The sequence below is a fragment of the Anomaloglossus baeobatrachus genome, chromosome 3 (assembly GCF_048569485.1).
Source record: "Anomaloglossus baeobatrachus isolate aAnoBae1 chromosome 3, aAnoBae1.hap1, whole genome shotgun sequence".
Taxonomy (NCBI): domain Eukaryota; kingdom Metazoa; phylum Chordata; class Amphibia; order Anura; family Aromobatidae; genus Anomaloglossus; species Anomaloglossus baeobatrachus.
Window position 1 is genome coordinate 689,617,637 of NC_134355.1, and position 18,616 is coordinate 689,636,252.

An 18,616-nucleotide genomic window follows, 5' to 3' on the forward strand; every position below is an offset into this window, starting at 1 on the left:
CAGACACCCAAGTGTTCACTCCTCTCACTTCAACCTCCTGAACTGAACTCCAACTCCTCACTCCACTTTTCCCGCCTCCAGGCCTGTGAACTCCTTGGTGGGTGGGGCCAACCGTTTGACTCCACCCCACCTGGTGTGGACATCAGACACTGGAGGGAGGCAACAAGGTTTTTGTGTTTGGCTGTTGTCCCTGTCTGGTGCGGGGGGGTGTTTGTGTGTTATCTGTGACAACCTGGCTAGGCCAGGGTGCCACATAGTTCTCGGGATTTCTCTCTGTCGGCCGGAGCTTCCTGCTTGCATAGGCAATCACCTTTTCCCTGCCATCTTGCATCTGGGACAGGACAGCACCCAGGCCCACATTGCTGGCATCCTTGTAGAGAATGAACGGGAGGCCATAGTCGGGATAAGCCAGGACCTCTTCTCCAGTTAGGGCCATCTTCAGTTGCTGGAAATATTCTGCGTGCTTCTCACCCCAGGCGAACGGGGGTTCGGGACTCTTGCCATTCCTAGTCTGTCCCACAAGGAGATCCTGCATGGGGGCAGCCATCTTGATGTATCCTTTAATGAAGCGGCGGTAGTAACCCACCAGGCCCAGAAACTGTCGCACCTCCTTAACAGTGGTGGGCTGCGGCCAACTCTGAATGGCAGTGTGTAATGGTGGGATATGGGGGGAGGTGTATCTTGCTATACAGATTCCTATTTCAAGCTTGGTTCACTGTCTTATTTGAACTGCTTCTGTGTACATTTCTATTGTTTGTAAGTAATCACCCCCTATAGTGCAAGGTCCGTCCCTGGGTGTGGGGGGAGGTGGGCCTGGAGTCCACCTACTGTAGACTCTCTGCTTACTTGGGAGATTTGTCAGTCTGTTGTAGAACGTCAAGAATGAAGTAAGAAGATTGAACCTCTGAGGGAAGCTGTGGCTTCTCAGGGAGACCTGGACATTTATTTATCGCTTAACGAACTATATTCGTGTTTCTACAATATTTTACCCTCTATATGGTGGATTATCTTATGGACCGTTTTGATTTGCTTGGAATAAATATGCTTTGGATTGCTCACTCATCTCTCGCTCTGTTGATCGTGTGATATGGGAGAAGGACCCCGTGACACAGTGATCTTCTTAGGGTCCGGGGCCACACCTTCGGCACTCACAACATGCCCAAGGTACTGCACTCTGGGTTTCAACAGGTGGCATTTAGAGGGTTTCAATTTCATCCCGTACTTGGAGAGGGCTTCAAACACTTCCGCGAGGTGCTCCAGATGGGCTTTGTACGATTTGGAGTACACGATGATGTCATCCAGGTACAGCAAGACTGTCTCGAAGTTGCAATGCCCCAAACAGCATTCCATGAGCCTCTGGAAGGTTCCCGGGGCATTGCACAGCCCAAACGGCAGACGCTGGCCCGTGGGATTTCTCTGCCGTGGCGGTGGCTTTCTATCCCCCTCGTTGGGCTGTTGTCTTCAATCGGGACTTTGGGTGGGAAAGGACCTATAGTCCTAGCCTCAATCAGTTAATTAGCTAGACCCCAGTAGCTTCTGGACCTAGCTTCAGGGTCTGAGTACCCCCCTTTGTGCTCTGGGTTCCGGGTCGGTTCACCGGGTCGGTACCGGCGGGCCACTACCCTGTCCCGGTCCATCTCGGTTCCACCGAGCGATCTTCCCAGCTCCTGCAGACAAAGGCCTCCATATGCCTCCTAGCCAAAGGTACCAGGGCTCCCACCCCGACACCTGTCAGTGAGCTGCAGACCCGACACACAGGCCTGCTTCTAGACTCGAACCTCAGAGCCAATCTGACTGACTAAATCTCAACTGTTTTTCCTGCCTCAGGCTCTCTGAACTCCTCGGTGGGCGTGTCCAACTGTCTGGCCATGCCCCCTGGTGTGCCCATCAAGCCCTGAGGGAGGTGACTAGGGTTTTAAGGGTTGGCTGATGTCCCCTTGTTAGGGGACTGGTGTTGTGCGGGGCACTATCTGTGACTACCTGGCTAGTCCAGGGCATCACACTACCATCACCCAGTTGGCCCGGGAGCGGGAGCAGCGGGAGACGCGGTGGGCGCAGGCAGAGGCCAGATACCTCCAGGAGAAGCAGCGCTTGTGGCTCCCCACCTACCGCGCTCGGGGCCTGATGTACCAGGGTGTTGTTGAGCAGTTCAGCATCAAAAGGAGATGGGGGTTCTTTGCAGAACCCGGCCTGAAGAAGGGAGTGTTCATCTTCCGCCGGGATGTGAGACCCCATCTCCCCAGAGGACACCCTGATCGGGATCTGCATGTGGGTGACAAAGTGGCCTACACCCGACACTATGGAGAGCGGGGCTGGTATGCCCTTGATGTGGAGGTTCTTGCTGAAAAGCCAGCCCCTGCTCCAACTGCAGCACCCACTTCAGCACCAGTCCTTCAGCTGCCACCAGGAGGCAGTGCAGGTGCACGAGACCAGTGCACGCAGACTCTAAGTGCTGATCCCAGGAGGCCAAGTGAACCTGATGGCCCCTACCCAGCACCCTGGTAGCTAAAACCTGCTATGCTACCAGTTGAACTGTTGACTGTTCCAGTTAATGCTGTGTGCTGAAAAAGTTTAACATTTTGATTTAACCTGCCTTTTGAAAAGTTTAATAATGCTTTGAAAAATTGAAAAAGTTACCAGTTGATGTTTTTGATATAAAAATGGACCCCAGGCTGCAGGACTGGCAGCAGCCAACACAAACATAATGTACATAATTGCACCAGATGTGCCCCACCAGGGTACACCCATCCAGCAAACATTGCTGTGTGCACCGCCACCAGGAGAGGCCGGGTGCAGGAAAGGTCTGCAACAGAGGCGGCCGGGACCTCTTCACCAGAGAAACCGGTGACCTGCCTCCTGACAAGGATTCTGGGACCAGGATCTTTGGGTGGTGGGTGCAGGGAGGGATACCCAGGTAGAAACGTTTAAATGATGCACCTCCCCTGAGTGGGATGGACCTGTTATGCCTTAATGTTTATGACTTACTTGAAATTAAAAAAAAAATGTGTAACCAGTTTACCAGTTTTGCAGCCCAATGACGTGCTGGAATTAACCAAGGGGGAATGTAGCGCCCCTGAGACTGTCACGGTGCTACAAGGCTGGAATTAACCAAGGGGGAATGTAGCACCCCTGAGACTGTCACGGTGCTACAAGGTTCTGCATCCCAACCAGGATGCGGGGCCTATCCCCTTAGGTACCCAGAACCCCAGTGCCGGTAACACCAAAAACCCAGGTAATCCCAGTTTTCCCCAACAATATTCCCTAAAATGGTGCTTAGCTAGGGTGGGACCATGGATGGCCGCCTAGAGGTGGAGCCACTCCAGTCCACTAGTTGACCAGGTGGGAAGGGCAGACTGTGGAGAGAAGTCAGTAGTCAGAAGGAGAGCTGCAGTGACAGTGGAGAGTTCGGTGTTGACTGCAGGAGTGGGAACGTGGGAGAGAAGTGACACCCTGACTCGGGGTAATGGTGACCTGGTACCCAGGAGAGGTGGTTGCCGGTGGAGTATGGTGGAGTACTCCCGGAATTACACACCGACGGGGTACAGGAGACTAGGACAGGAAAGAGCTTCAAGCCGACCTGTTAACACCTGCACAGCAAAGGGGACCATCAAGAACCTTGCTGACCCCAAGGAATCCGAAGACTCAGTAACAAAGGGAGAGCTGGGGACAGGACCACCACAGAGATTCCAACCCCACAGGGTTCACGCTACCGTCAGGCGGACAGAGGTGGACAAACCACAAACCGGGGACCCCCAGTGTTCCATACCACGGGGACCCATTTACCAGAGACAGGTGCAGGGGAAGAAGGTACCAGAGAACCAGACTGGCACTGGGACGAAGGGGACCTGAAGGCAAAACCAGCCGGACACGGGCAACCAGTTAACACCCAAAAAGTGAGTAAACCAGTTGCACTGAATACCTGTCTGGACTCCTTCTTCCGGTGCCCACCGCACCATTCATCCACTGGGGCAATACCCTACGTGCGGAGGGTCTACCATTCTAGCTGCCATACAATCAGCCCCAGTAGAGACACTGCAGCGGCGGCTCCCTACACTTAGCCGCAACACTGCAAGTGGCATCACGAATAACCTTTTCACAAATCCCCTGTAAATATCCCCATTACAAAAAGGGCCCAGGGCATGGAACCGGGTAATGGCCACCATCGTGACATCCCCAATAGAGACACTGCCCGGAACCGAGTACCCCATATCCTTGGGTGCTACATTTCAGTCTGGATTCATATGCATTGTTTTAGGAAAATGAATACCTTGTTGAGGGAACTTATTTGGAACAAGACAGCAGGCTAAACTCAATCTCAATATTTTGCAGATGAATAATTAGCATGGGGATTGGCGGTACCCAACCTGTGGTTATATTATCTAGCTTCTCAAATGAAGCACTATAGGGGGTGGAGATAGGATGGGGAATGAGAGTCAGGGGGCCGACTGGTAAAGGAACACACAAAATGGAGGTACCTGGTGAGTTCTTTGGCGGTGGGGCATCTGCAAGGGGATAGAACAGCGTATACAATGCATGCAATTATCTACAAGGTGTGGGATAGGGGGAAGGATCTGCTGAGTGTCACCGGAATAACAGAATATCACCCTTTGTGGTATAATCGAAGGTTATCAGAAATGCAAAAACTGTAACGTCAGAAAATGTGGGAGGATAAGGGGGTACATTCAGACCCCCAATTATTCCACAACAATGTATTTAAAACTTTTGCCTGGATCCACTCGAGTTCATACAACCGCGTAACTCCTATCAATTCCTGAGAGGAAAATTCATCAGATGGATATGAGAATCGAACATACTCACATGCTTACTGGTTCGCTTACATCTGACTGTCCTAGTGGTATTATATCCACGCTATATAAGAATACGCTGCCCAGATATTTAACCCCTTTACCCCCGGGCGATTTTCTGTTTTTCATTTTTGTTTTTCTTTCCTCTTCTTCCGAGAGCCATAACATTTTTATTTTTCCATCAATCTTGCTATATGAGGGCTTGTTTTTTGTGGGACAAGTTGTACTTTTGAATGAAACCATAAGTTTTACCATAAAGTGAACTGGAAAATGGGTAAAAAATTCCAAATGTGGAGAAATAGTGAAAAATGTGCAATTGCACGATTGTTTTAGGGGTCTTTTATTTACCATATTCACTATATGGTAAATCTGATGTGTTGGTGTGATACTGCAGGTCAGTACGAGGTTGTAGACACCAAACATGTATAGGGTTACTTTTATCTAAGGGGTAAAAAAAAATTCAGACGTTTGTCCAAAAAAGAGTAGTGCTTTTGTTGCCATTTTCTGAGATCCGTAGCGTTCTCATTTTCGGGATCTGGGGCTCAGTGATGGCTTATATTTTGCGTCTCGAGCTGACGTGCTTAATTATACCATTTTTGGGTAGATACAATGTATTGCATTTTAAAACATATTGACCAAAAACATAATTTTGGCATTTGGAATTGTTTTTCTCACCACACCATGTACTGATCAGATTAAGTAATTTCATATTTTGATAGATCGGGTATTTCTGAATGCGGCGATACCAAATATGTGTATATTTATTTTTTTTTTAGGTTTTATTTTCAATTACGCGAAAAGGGAGTGATTTGAACTGGGTTTTTTTTTCATATTTTTAAAAACTTTTTTATAACTTTTTTTATTTATTTTATTAGTGCCCCTAGGGGACTTTATCACTGCAGTGTCCAATTCACCTGTGCATTTCTGCTATCACAGTAGCATCGCTTCTGATCAGCAGAAATGCTCATCTTCTGTGAGTGGAGGCACTCTATCGACTCTCACAGGAAGTGAGTCACGGCAGTGTCAGGGGTCATCATTGGGCCGCCGATGGTGGCGGGAAATGGCACAATTCCCGCTGCGGCCATTTAACTAGAATATTTTACAGCGTGAGCTAAGGGGTTGGATCTCTGATTGACCTTGCGCCTGTTAGCCACACATGTCTGGTGATCAGCGGTAACCGGAGTGAGGAGAACAAGGACGTACCAGTAGGGATAGAATGAATAATGTAATCTGACTAGAAAGGGGTGCGTATATACATAGAAAGGCCTTGAGTAAATTCTGTAAGATTTGGAGGATGGGGTCGATTCTCCAGGACTTCCTTCCCCCAAACTACTTCAGGAGAGTGGGTAGATCGTTGTCGATGTATTTGGGACGCCTCTCTTCCTATTCTGTGGATGATTCTGCTTGAAATGGGTGGCTGTGGTTTGATTACAATAAAGTGGGGTTGGCTTGGCGTAAAAGGGTGATAATATTAACCCCTTCACGACCTAAGATGCATATATAAGTCCTAGGTCGCCTCCCCCCGAGCCCACAGTCATTGACACACATGTCTGCTGATCTGATCACCAGACATGTGCGGCTGTCAGGCGCAGGTGGATTGGAGATCGGAGATCGACCTGTGCCTCCTAACTCCCATAGGTCACGCTGTCAAACTCTGACAGCACAATCGAATGCGCTCCGGCAGGGATCGCACTGTTCCCTGTCGTGATCACAGGCCGACAATGGGTTGGCATGGCAGCGCGGGGTCAGATGATGACCCCTGTCATTGCCTTGATGTGTTTCCTGTGAGAATCGGCACAGCGCAGCACTCACAGGAGAGCAGCATTTCTCCTGATCAGAGCGAGGCTGTCGCTGATAATGGTATTGAATAAAAAAACACAAAAAGCAATTGTAGAATTGCACTTTTTTTGCAGTTTCACAGCAGTTGGAATGTTTTTCCCATTTTCCAGTACAATATAGGGCAGAATGAATGGTGTCATTCAAAAGTACAACTCGTCCCACAAAAAACAAGCCCACATATGGCAATATTGATGGAAAAATAAAACATGTTATGACTCTTGGCAGAAGGGGAGAGAAAATTGAAAATGAAAAATGGAAAATCGCCTAGGGGTGAAATCTGATGTGACCTCTTTTCAGATAGATATACAGTATGTGTAAAGCGCAGGTGTACTGTTTATTGTTTGGTTTATATGTGTTTATTTCTGATATAGACGATAAAATTTGTGTGCTTAAAAAAGTGAATCTGATTAAAAAAAATAATATTTTATTGCCAATAAAATTAACTGAATCCTCCCAAAAAACACTTCCTCTGCATTTCAGCCCTGCCACAAATTGATGGACGCCCATGGTTTCAGTCACTTTCTCGCTAAGACTGAGATCACACTTGCGTATCACACTTCTAATACAGGCTCTACTGTGAGTGGGAGGCGAGTGTCATGTGACTGTGATCCGATCTTGCGATCAGATCACAGCTGTGGAGGAGAGGGCGGGCGCAGCGGAGGTGAGGGAGGGGTTAATTCCCTCCATCTCCTCCATTGTCAGACTCAGCGTATATCGCACTGCACTTGGATAACATCCGAGTGCAGTCTGATGTTTTTCTCACACCCATAGACTTGTATAGGTGCAAGTGACACTGCTCTCGCAGACAATTGCAGCATGCTGTGATTTTTTTCATTAGTCCATTTAGTGCTGAGCAAAAACTCGCAGATCTGAGCTGTAGCATTGTCCAACATGGGGCCGAGTGCAATGCGATATTTTCTCACTGCACTCGTGTGAGTCATACGCAAGTGTGACTCCGGCCTAACTCAGGAGAAAGTGTTAACAAGGACAAGGCAGCTGAGATCCCGCTGTCACGCTGAATGAATCATGAGAGCACACTAGCTGCCTTTGGCCTCATTCACATGTCAGATTTTTTTCTCGTGAGCAAAAAATATACAGTTATAGCAGTGATTTTGCTCGGAGTTCATCTGAGTTTTATCATAGTTTGATCCATGCTCGGTCTGAGTCTTATCAGTGTTAATTGTGCATGTGAAAAATAAAAGTTTCTCTATTCTTTTCCTATCTAACAGCTGATGATCCAACCACACTCAGATGTCAGTGCTGTCCGATTTATTTCATGGACCCTTATGCCGGCGTCACACACAGGGCCAGATTAAGGTTGGTGGGGGCCCCTGGGCAGAAAATCTGGTGGGGGCCCCATAACGTTAAAATTTTTAGCCATAACAGTAGAGTGCGAACTGTAGCATTTAGATAAATCCAATGAACATTTATCTTCTCCTGTTCTGCCACATTCAGATTTACAGTACTACCATACAGATACAGTCCAGGATCACTCACAGCCGTCACTTATACACAGAAAGTAGAGTTACTCACATTTTTTTATTGATCCCAATGTTAAGACAGCCAAGGAATAGTAAAAATACAGAAAGGGAAAGTTCTCACTGGCAGCAATGGTTGCTAAAAATAAGAAATGTGCTCTCTATTGTATTATCTCCGGAGTAGTACATAGCAGCTGATGTCTGTACACAGTATGCCATACACAGTATCAGAGGTGGATCTAGGTTTTCCTGTCCATGGAGTAGGAGTTCAGTTTGGCGCCCCCTTCTATACACGGCTTATGCGGTTTGAGTAGTTGTCATGTGACCGCTCATACGCCATTTTCACACGTGCCGATGAGCTGCTCTTCCTAATTCTCTCAATGTTCAGTGAAATACTACAGCCCATAGAGAGAAGCAGGAAGAGAAGCTAATTGTGATTCAAAGTATTAAAATGACCTGCAAGTGGTCATGTGACCACTTCTGGAATTAGCAAGCAGAGCTGAATCCTTACATTGAGTATATTACAGGTTGTTGGATTGGGCATGCTACGGGGCTTACTTTTATTATTAAAGGGGTTGTCCAGGTCGACAAGGAAAATTTGTAGTTATCCTATATGACTGCAGACTTCTGAATTCTCACAGCTTGCGGACTGCACACTGTCATGATTTTCCCGTGCCATGAGCAAGTAGTCATGGGACTGCATGATCAAGGGTGAGTGTTTCACCTGAAACGCGTAGTGCTGGTCATGTCATTCTTTGTGTCTGCATGATGAAATAAAGACGTTGGTTTCTTTGCCTGAAGAGCTGGACATCCTTTCTTCTTTCCTATATTATACCGGGCTGTGGCAGTGCCTGTCCGTGCTCCAGGATGAAACCGGGATTGAACTTTCACACGGTGAGCTGATACACACAATTGGATAATAATGCAGCCTCCATGTAAAATAATGCAGCCTCCCCAAGCCTCTGACCACCGTTTACCCTCTCTCTACCCTCTCTCTTCACGTCTCCTCGTTCCCCCGCCGCTGCTCGTCCTCGCCGCTGCTCTGTCCTCGCCACTGCTCATCCTCCCCGCTGCTCTGTCCTCGCCGCTGCTCTGTCCTCGCCGCCGTCCTCCCCTCCTTCCCTCGCCGCTGCTCGAATTTGTCGCTGCTCTGTCCTCACCGGCGCTCGTCCTCCCCGCTGCTCGTTCCCCTGCCGCTGCTCTGTCCTCGCCGCTTCCCTCGTTCTTTTGCCGCTGCTCTGTCCTCACCGCTGCTCGTCCTCCCCGCTGCTCGTTCTCCCGGTGCTGTGATCGGCGTCCTCACGTCCTGCACTCTGTGCATTTAGCACAGCAGTCGCACGGGAGTGACGTCACGGCGCAGGCACAGGGGTAGAATGATGATGCATAGCGCGGCAGCGCTATGCTTCATCATTACTGTGCGCGGTGATGGGGGAGCCGCCCCAGGCAGGGGGCCCCGATGCTGCGGCTGACACCAGGCAGGGGGTCCCGCTGCTGCGGCTGACGCCAGGCAGGGGGCCCGGTGTCGGTGGCGGCACCGGTTCAAATAGCGGCCGCGTGGTCTGCGGCAGAACAGCGCAGATCCTCTCTCACTGACAGGAGCTGGCTGCTGATCTGCCTGGCGGTCGCCGGGCCCCTAACCTCCCGGGCCCGGTCGCAGAGACGACCGCTGCGACCGCGGTAGTTATGCCCCTGCTAGCACCCTCATCAGTAAACGAATATATCACCAGAACCACCAATACATGACTACAGTACCAAATTTACTACAACAATATATTGTAATGTCACATCCCCATATACATTTGTATCACATGAATTAAAAACTCCCAGTATGTCCTTAACAATTGTAAGAAAATGCTGGGAGTTATCAGTATTTATCAGACTTTGGACCATACAGGAACCACAGTCCTGATGAGAAGCATTGAGTGTCACACACATACAGTCACATCCAGATACCTTGTAGGTGACATCTTCCCTGATCGGAGTCATCTTATTCTTTCTTCTCCATCTTGTCCAGACGTCATGATGACTTTTCACATCCACAGCTCCTCTCTGCAGACTTCCCGGGTCTTCTGCAGCTCCTCTCTGCAGACCTCCCGGGTCTTCTGCAGCACATCTCGACATTATGCCCTTAAAAATAAATAGTAGAATGATTATAATGCTCCTAAATATAAATATATGACCTACGCTATGCGCCTGAATAAATAATTGCCCCTCACTGTGCTCCCTGCATAAAATGACCCACACAATGTCATTCTTATGGTACATGGTGTCTTCTTTCAGTTCAGGGCCCCCTCTTCACACAGTCCTCTACATTGTGTACCCACTATACTTCCAAATGTCTATACTGTGCCCCCTCCTCACACGCCCCCTCCTGAGCTGTACCCTCACAATGCCCCCCAAGCTATCCCCTCTCTATACTGCCCTCACCCTCAGTACCAAAATCACTGAAAGTGCAACTCAATCTCACATTCCCCCTCCTCAGCATACTGTGCCCTCCATACTGTGCCCTCACACTGGCCACCATGCTGCCCCTTCTCTATACTGCTTATGTTCCCCACTACCCAGTCTCTATGCTATGCCCCTCACACTTTTCTCCACCAATGCTCTCCACTTACAATATTCTCCCACTATACTGCTGCCTCACTTTTTAATGGTGCCCCCTTGATTACTGTGCAGGGGCAAATATGATGCATGCCCCCCAAAGGTACGCCCCTGTACAGTGTACAGGAGAATACATGACTGTTACACAATATACTGTGATACAGACACCAGATATTATACAATATACACATTATTATATACCATCTGATGTGTGTACACAGTGTATCACACTACTCTCTCTGTACACTGGATGTGGTATACCATGTACACAGATATACCATGCCCCGCACTGATCACACCTGGGCCTACAGGACAGGATGTAACATATTCTATATGTAATATGGGCCATATAGTGTAATGTGTGCTGCAGGCTCAGATGTGATCAGTGCAGGATTCTGTGTAGTGATGTTTGTGCTGGAGCTCAGTGTGAGTTATTGCAGGGGAGGGATGAGGCCGATGACCCGGCACTGACAGCCCGACCTGATCTGCTGCAATAACTCACACTGATCCCGAGCAGAGCTGCCGCTGACACTATGGAATCCCGTCTGGAGTTATCAGCGGCGTCTGCTCCCTCCTCACTGCAGTCTCCTGCCCGGCCGGCACCATGATTAATGACCTCATACTTACCGGGATCCACTGAGACCTCCGGTCCTCCCACAGGCTCCTCTACGGAAGGAAGAAACAGCAGCGCGGTGACGTCATCCTGGCAGACGCAGCGTCCAGTGGGCGTGTCTGCAGTACAGTGATGGCCGGGATTCAAATACCTTAAAGGTACAGTGCGGTCTTGAACCACTGCGGCATTAATAAAATGGCGGACACACAGATGGTGGTGGGGGCCCCCTCAGAGGCTCTTGTGGTGGGGGCCCCTGGGCTGAAGCCCCGCCTGCCCCGCCTATAATCCGGCCCTGGTCACACAGTACGATATATCGTGCAATATGTCGGTGGGGTCACGTCGTTAGTGACGCACATCCGGCATCGTTAGAGATATCGTACCGTGTGACATCTCCGAACAACTGTGAATGAGCAAAAATACTCACCTTATCGTTGCTCGTTGACACGTCGTTCATTTTCAAAATGTCGGTCCTCCTTCTGTGCTCCGGTTGTTCCTCGTTCCTGCGGCAGCACACATCGCTCCGTGTGACACCCCGGGAACAACGAACACAGCTTACCTGCGGCCGCCGACAATGCGGAAGGAAGGAGGTGTGCGGGATGTTACGTCCCGCTCATCTCCGCTCCTCCGCTACTATTGGCCGGCGGCTGTGTGACGTCGCTGTGACGCCGAACGTCCCTCCCCCTTTAGGAAGATGTTTGCCGCCCACAGCGAGGTCGTCCGTGAGGTAAGTGCATGTGACGGGGTTAACGACTTTGTGCGCCATGGGCAACTAATTTCCCGTGACGCACAAACGACGGGGACGGGTGCGATCGCACGATAGATCGTACCGTGTGACGCCGGCATTAGACTTGTATTGCCAGTTTTGATCAAAACCGGACATGTGTTCACGTGTTTTCACTGACCACTCAGCCCACAGTAAATCGGAGACATGTGAAAGACCCCACTCACTATTATGAAAAACACAGATAGCACTCGTACGCAAAAATATGGACGTCTGAAAGTGGCTGTAAAAGAAGGCTCTGTTAATAAGAAATCAAACACATTTACCCCCTTTATTTCTAAGTCAAGCTGTACTTTTACGCTGTCTTTTTCTGTTGATCATGCTTACCTTCAAAGAAACTTGTGCATTTATCATTGCTTTGCATCATAAGGGCTTTACAGGCAAGGACATTGTTACTAACCATTTATTGGATCATTTAAACAAAGAGGTCCAAGTGCTGTGAAGAAGACTTTGGCTTTAAGGTGCACAAGAAAACCTAGCAAGTGCCAGGACCATCTCTTAAAAAAAATTAACAGTTCTACAGCTGTGCAGAGCTTGCTCAGGAAAGTTAGCAGCCAGATGTCAGTGATTCTGTACTCACAGTGAAGGAAAGGGTTTTGGATGCCGGCCGGGTGTCAAGTAACTCAACAAAGACACTCATCTGTGCCTTCGATCTGCCATATATAATAAAGGGGGCTTTACACGCTACAATATCGCTAATGCGAAGTCGTTGGGGTCACGGAATTTGTGACGCACATCCGGCCGCATTAGCGATGCCGTTGCGTGTGACACCTATGAGCGATTTGCATCGTCGCAAAAACGTGCAAAATCGCTCATCGGTGACATGGGGGTCCATTCTCAAATATCGTTACTGCAGCAGTAACGAAGTTGTTCCTCGTTCCTGCGGCAGCACATATCGCTCCGTGTGACACCGCAGGAACGAGGAAGCTCTCCTTCCCTGCCTCCCGGCCGCAATGCGAAGGAAGGAGGTGGGCGGGATGTTACGTCCCGCTCATCTCCGACCCTCCGCTTCTATTGGACGGCGGTTCAGTGACGCAGCTATGACGTCGCTGTGACGCTGAACGAACCGCCCCCCTTAGAAAGGAGGCGGTTCGCCGGTCACAGCGACGTCGCCAAGCAGGTAAGTACGTGTGACGGGTCTGGGCGATGTTGTGCGGCACGGGCAGCGATTTGCCCGTGTCGCACAACCGATGGGGGCGGGCACCCACACTAGCGATATCGGTACCGATATCGCAGCGTGTAAAGCGGCCTTAAGAATAGGACATGTGCACATTCCCTGCCCATTATAAATGATACCTGTCAACACTGAGATACCACTTCAGCTGTGTCCCTCACCTCCCGATGTGACATGCCTCCACTAACCCTGGCTGTAGTGATGACAGGCTGTGTCCTATCTTTCTTTTATGACAAACCCCTAAAAATGAGCTAAGCATCCTGAGCACGGAAACTCGTCCTCTGAACTCCAGGAAGTGAAGAATTGGACATCAAACATTATATATGCGAATGCCTTTATTTTATATTTTGCACTTGTATATATGTATTAATCTCAGATTATTAGTATATTGTTAGTAATATTTTACTTCCGATTATTGCCATAAGTTCTACTTCAGTGGACAGCAGCTCCAAAAACCTGAACTTCGCACAGATGAAGATATTCCTTTCTTCCACGCAAAATGATGTTCACGTATCTCCCAACCATATTGTGGCAATAGAAGGTTTGAGATCCTCCAGGTGGAATTATCCTCACCAGCGCACACCTGTAATAGGAACCATGATAGGTTAGAGTCCTTCCATACATATACATATATGTGGCGCCTGGGCAAGCCAGGTCGTCACAGGTACTGCAACACACACCCCCACCCTGAGACAGGCACATCAGCCAGACACAAAATCCTTGTTGCCTCCCTCCAGGGGCTGATGTCCACACCAGGTGGGGTGGAGCCAGGCGGTTGGCCCCACCCACTGAGGAGTTCACAGTCCTGGAGGTGGGAAAAGGAGAGGAGATCAGTTGGAGAGGTGGTAGTGGAGGAGCAAACTGACCGTGTCCGGGTGCGTGGCCCGGACACATACAGCAAGGTTGGCAGATGGTGGTGGCCGTCTGCAGGAGAGGCCGATCAACGCGGAACCGTAGGACCGGGGACGGGCAGTGGCCCGCCGGTACCGAACCGGGGAGCGAAGTGAAGCCAGCACACACAGGCAGGGCCTGCGGACCCCGACCAGGCTTGGAGCCGCCGTCAAATCCATCAGTGACCGGAACCCCAGGGGTTTCCTAGCAGTCAAGACCCGATAGAAGGCAACCGTCCGACGAGAGAAAGGAAATACAGCTACCGCCACAGCTAGAGTTCCAAGGGCCAGAGCCTGCAGGCAAAAGGGGCTCCTCCGGCACCTATACGCTGGGGAGCGGGTTACCGGTGGGAAGCCATCGGAGCCGAACACATAAACAGGTGCAGGGAAAGACAGCCGCCATCAACTGTCCGGGAGAAGCCACAGCAGCCGGCTGCGGGACCCGTCCAGCCAGCCGTTTGGTTTACCAGAGACTTTGCGTGTATCTGTTGCTGAGTGAGTACACCAGTGCCATCCGGCACCGCGCCGCGCTGTCCCCGCGACCCTGCACCTCGCCAGCCCTGCTTCCCCGTCACCTCACTGGGCCCCAGGACCACCAACCCCACGGAGGGGGGGAAAACATCTCAGCTGCTCCCTAACAACGCTCCCGGGATCCCCGTCACCAGCAGCGGTGGTGCCCACCTTCACCACAAACCGTGGGTGGCGTCACGGACCAAATCCCCAAACCAAACTACCCCTTTCACTCACGGGCGAGGAGCGCCGCTCGAGTCCCTGGATCCGGCCCACCGCTCGAGCCACCGAGCAGCCATCGCAGCAACGCCGGACCCGAGCGTGCAGCGCGAGCAGCGCCGCACCCCTCCGCCCGCGACATATACATATAGAAGAGGGCCCTGGGACTGGATGTGTCGCGGGCGGGGAGGAGGGTGTCAGCACACCGCGCTCACCCTCTTCTGCTCGGGTCCGGCAGCTGCTCAGTGGTGGCTCGAGCTGTGGGCCGGATCCCAGGGTTTCTCGAGCGACACTCCTCGCCCGTGAGTGAAAGGGGATTTGTGGTTGGGTGTGGGGGATTGTTATAGTTCGTGACGCCACCCACGGTTGTGGTGATTTCACCACCGCTGCTCAATTCGGGGGTCCCGGGGATGGTGATGCGGAGCAGCCAGGTGTTGTGTTGCCCCTCCGTGGGTAGGGGTTGGTGATCCCGGGGCCCGGTGATGGTTTGTGAGGTGCGGGGCCTGGTGGGCGCAGGGACGCGGGGGGCAGCGCTGTGCCTTGCGGCACTGTGGTACTCACTCAGCCTGAGACACGGACACAGTTTGTACGGTAAACCAAACGGCTGGTAGGACGGTCCCACAGACGGCTGCACCTGCACTCCCGGTAGGTGACGGTGATGTCCCTCTTCCTTGCACCTATGGTTGACTTGTGGTAGCGGTGGATTCCCTCCGGTTACCCGCTCCCCGACTACAATCTGGGCCGGAGGAGCTCTACACTTTGCCCGCAGGCGCTGGCCCTGAGAAACTGGTGCCTTGGCGGTGGCGGTGTCTCTCTGCTTCAGGTTGAGCTGTTGCCTTCAATCGGGACTTGGTTGCTGGGGGATCTACGTCCCCTTCACTGACGGATTCGTCAAATTTGGTGACTCCTAGCCTTGCCGGGGTCCGAGAGGCCCCTGCCCTGGTGCTGACTGTCCTTCGGAACACTGCTCCAGACCACCGGGCACACAGCCAACGGGGTCCTTCCAGGAACTTCCAAACGGTCCCACTCCAGACGGTCACCGCCGTCGCTGACCTTGCTGATCTGGCCCTACACAAAGCTGGACCCTTCAGGCTTTCCTTCCTTCTTGTCACCTCACTTGCTTTCCTCCTTTACCACTTTCCTACTTTCACTTGGTTGTTTACTCCTTTCTAGCCCTCAGCTAGACTTCACTCTTCCCCTGCCCGGGGCTATCTGCTGGTCACTCGTTCATGTCCCTCACTGGACTGCCTGGTACTTCCTGCCCCCAGAGCTGTGATCTCCTTGGTGGGCGGAGCCAACCGCCTGGCCCACCCCCTGGTGTGAATCATCAGCCTCTGGAGGAAGGCAACAAGGATTTGTAGTTTAGCTGTGATGTGCCTACCTGGAGTGTGGGGTGTGGTGGTGTTGTGACCTGTGTCCCCTGGCTTGCCCAGGGCGACACATTCCCCCTTAGCAAAATGCAGACCGTCCGCGGGCTGCCGTCCTACACCGGTTTTATTTTTCTGAAAAAGGGGTAACAAGGTTAAACAAACAATAATAACATTTTTAATAACTTCTTCCCAAGACGGGAGGCACATTTACTTTTAACGTTGCAACGGTTTACGGTTACGGTTTCCGCTCTCTCCCACCCAAGTAACCTGGCCCTGATGCTGCCCCTAAAACCCAGGCAGCACCCCTTGACCCACAGTCCAGCACACGGTACCCGAGCGGGATCTGTCCTTCCCCTCCAGAGGGTAGCCACTGGTTCCTTTGGTGGCTGGGCCCTGGCCTGCTCTGCTCAGGGCCCTCCCTCCAACCTGCCTCTCCGGAGGCGGCATTGCGGAAACGGTAACGGTAACCAACATATTTACAAGCCACTAACGTCTGTGGTTGCCCTGCAAGTTCACGGGCTTGTCCATGGATAGTTCCCATGCATTTTTAAACGGTCCCCACGGGGACAACGGTGCCGGCTCCTGCCGGTTCAATCACAACAGACAATCTGGTGAAAACTCGGTAATTATCATTTTCATTTTTCAAAACTTTTCAACAAACAAACAACCACTCCTTCACATTTGCGGACCCCTTTTACTCATAGAACGGTCTCCCTGTACCTAAGTGGGGGTCTACCTAGGTTGGAACGGGTGGACCTTCGGGGCCCGGTGTCAGTGTTGCTAGACAGTGGGGTAGAGGGAACAATCGGTTCCTCCTCCCTGCTATAGTGTGGAGCAGGCGGAGGTGTAGGGGGGCTGGGTGCAGGTTCATCCCTGGGCACTGGCACTGGTTCTGGCTCACGGTTAACCGCTTCCACTACTTCGCCGTTCTGTGTAGGCCAGTTTGCTGGGAAGTCACCCATTACAGTGTGGATTACCTCTGCTGCCTTCTCCACGGGTGGAGGAACCGGTACTTCAGCCTCTGCCTTCAACGCTGGGGGGCATTTTTTTAGATGGTCCCGGGAAACTGTGGCCAGGGTGCCCCCTTGGTCACGACTGATCTGGTAGGTCTTCCCATCTCCCCATTCTGTGGGTTGTATGACGTAAGGGACTTGCTCCCACTGATCATCCAGCTTGTGGGCTTTTCTCTTCCGTTTCAGCACCACATCTCCTGGCTGGAAAGGACCTGCGGGCGCCTTCTGATTGAACCGGTGCTCTTGCTGTTCTCGACTTCGACTGAGGTTTTTCTCCACATACTCCTGGATTTGCCGGTACTGTGCCCTCCTCCGACTTTCCCACTCTGCCGTTGAAGGGAGTGCTTCCGGGGCCTCCAATCCCATCTCCAAATCCACCGGCAGGCGGCCAGGCCGAGCCCTCATCAGATACGCTGGGGTGCACTTCGTCGAGCTGGACGGGATATTATTGTACATGTCGACCAAGTCGGGCAACTTTTCCGGCCACATGTTCCATTCTTCCAGCGGTAGCGTCTTGAGGAGCCCCAGGACCAAGTGGTTCATTTTCTCGCACATGCCGTTGGTTTGGGTGTGGTATGGAGTGGTCCGGATCTTCTTGCAGCCGTACAACTGACAGAATTCGTGAAACACTTCTGCTTCAAAAGCCGGGCCTTGGTCAGTCAGCACCTTCTCGGGGTACCCATGGGGTCGGCAAAAATAAGCCTGGAACGCTCGAGCAGCGGTTCGACCAGTCAGGTCCTTAACGGGGACTACCACCATAAATCTTGAGTAGTGGTCTACCATGGTCAATGCGTAGGTGTACCCACTTCGGCTAGGGGTGAGCTTGACATGGTCTAGGGCGACCAGCTCCAGCGGCTGATGGGTGACTATGGGATGTAACGGTGCCCTCTGGCTAGCCTCGTCCTTTCTCCTCAGCGTACAAGGACCGCACTCTCGGCACCAGGCTTCCACCGATTCACGCATCCCACTCCAATAGAACCGCTCCCTCAACAGCATCTCCAGCTTCTTCACCCGAAGTGGCCAGCACCATCATGGTATGCCCGCAGGACAGTAGCGACATCAGCTTGAGGAACGACTAACTGGCATATTTTCTCATGGGTCTTCGGGTTGATCAGCTCACGGTACAGCCTCCCTTGGTGTAGGTAAAGCCGTTTCCGTTCTTTCCACAAGCGTTGGGCTTCGGCTGGAGCGGCAGGGTCTATTCCCATAGCACCTTGTTCCACCAGAGTCTTGACAAGGCGGACAGCCGGTGCTTGGTCCTGGGCGTCCTGCCACTCTTGACTGGGCCGCGGGTCCAGATCCACCCTTTGCTGACATACTTGT

At 51.5% G+C, this 18,616-nt stretch overlaps 2 protein-coding genes across 2 annotated transcripts in view; one reads left to right on the plus strand and one right to left on the minus strand.

The window, feature by feature from the left end:
• LOC142297073 (fucolectin-like) overlaps nucleotides 1–18,616 on the plus strand; it is a 186,284-nt gene that overhangs the window by 51,029 nt on the left and 116,639 nt on the right. The window lies entirely within an intron of this gene.
• LOC142297076 (fucolectin-like) overlaps nucleotides 13,620–18,616 on the minus strand; it is a 28,490-nt gene continuing 23,493 nt past the window's right edge. Inside the window, exon 5 of the mRNA XM_075341324.1 lies at nucleotides 13,620–13,874. Within this exon, the coding sequence (XP_075197439.1) occupies nucleotides 13,724–13,874 (151 nt within the window). The 3' untranslated portion in view covers nucleotides 13,620–13,723. The remainder of the gene's footprint in view (nucleotides 13,875–18,616) is intronic.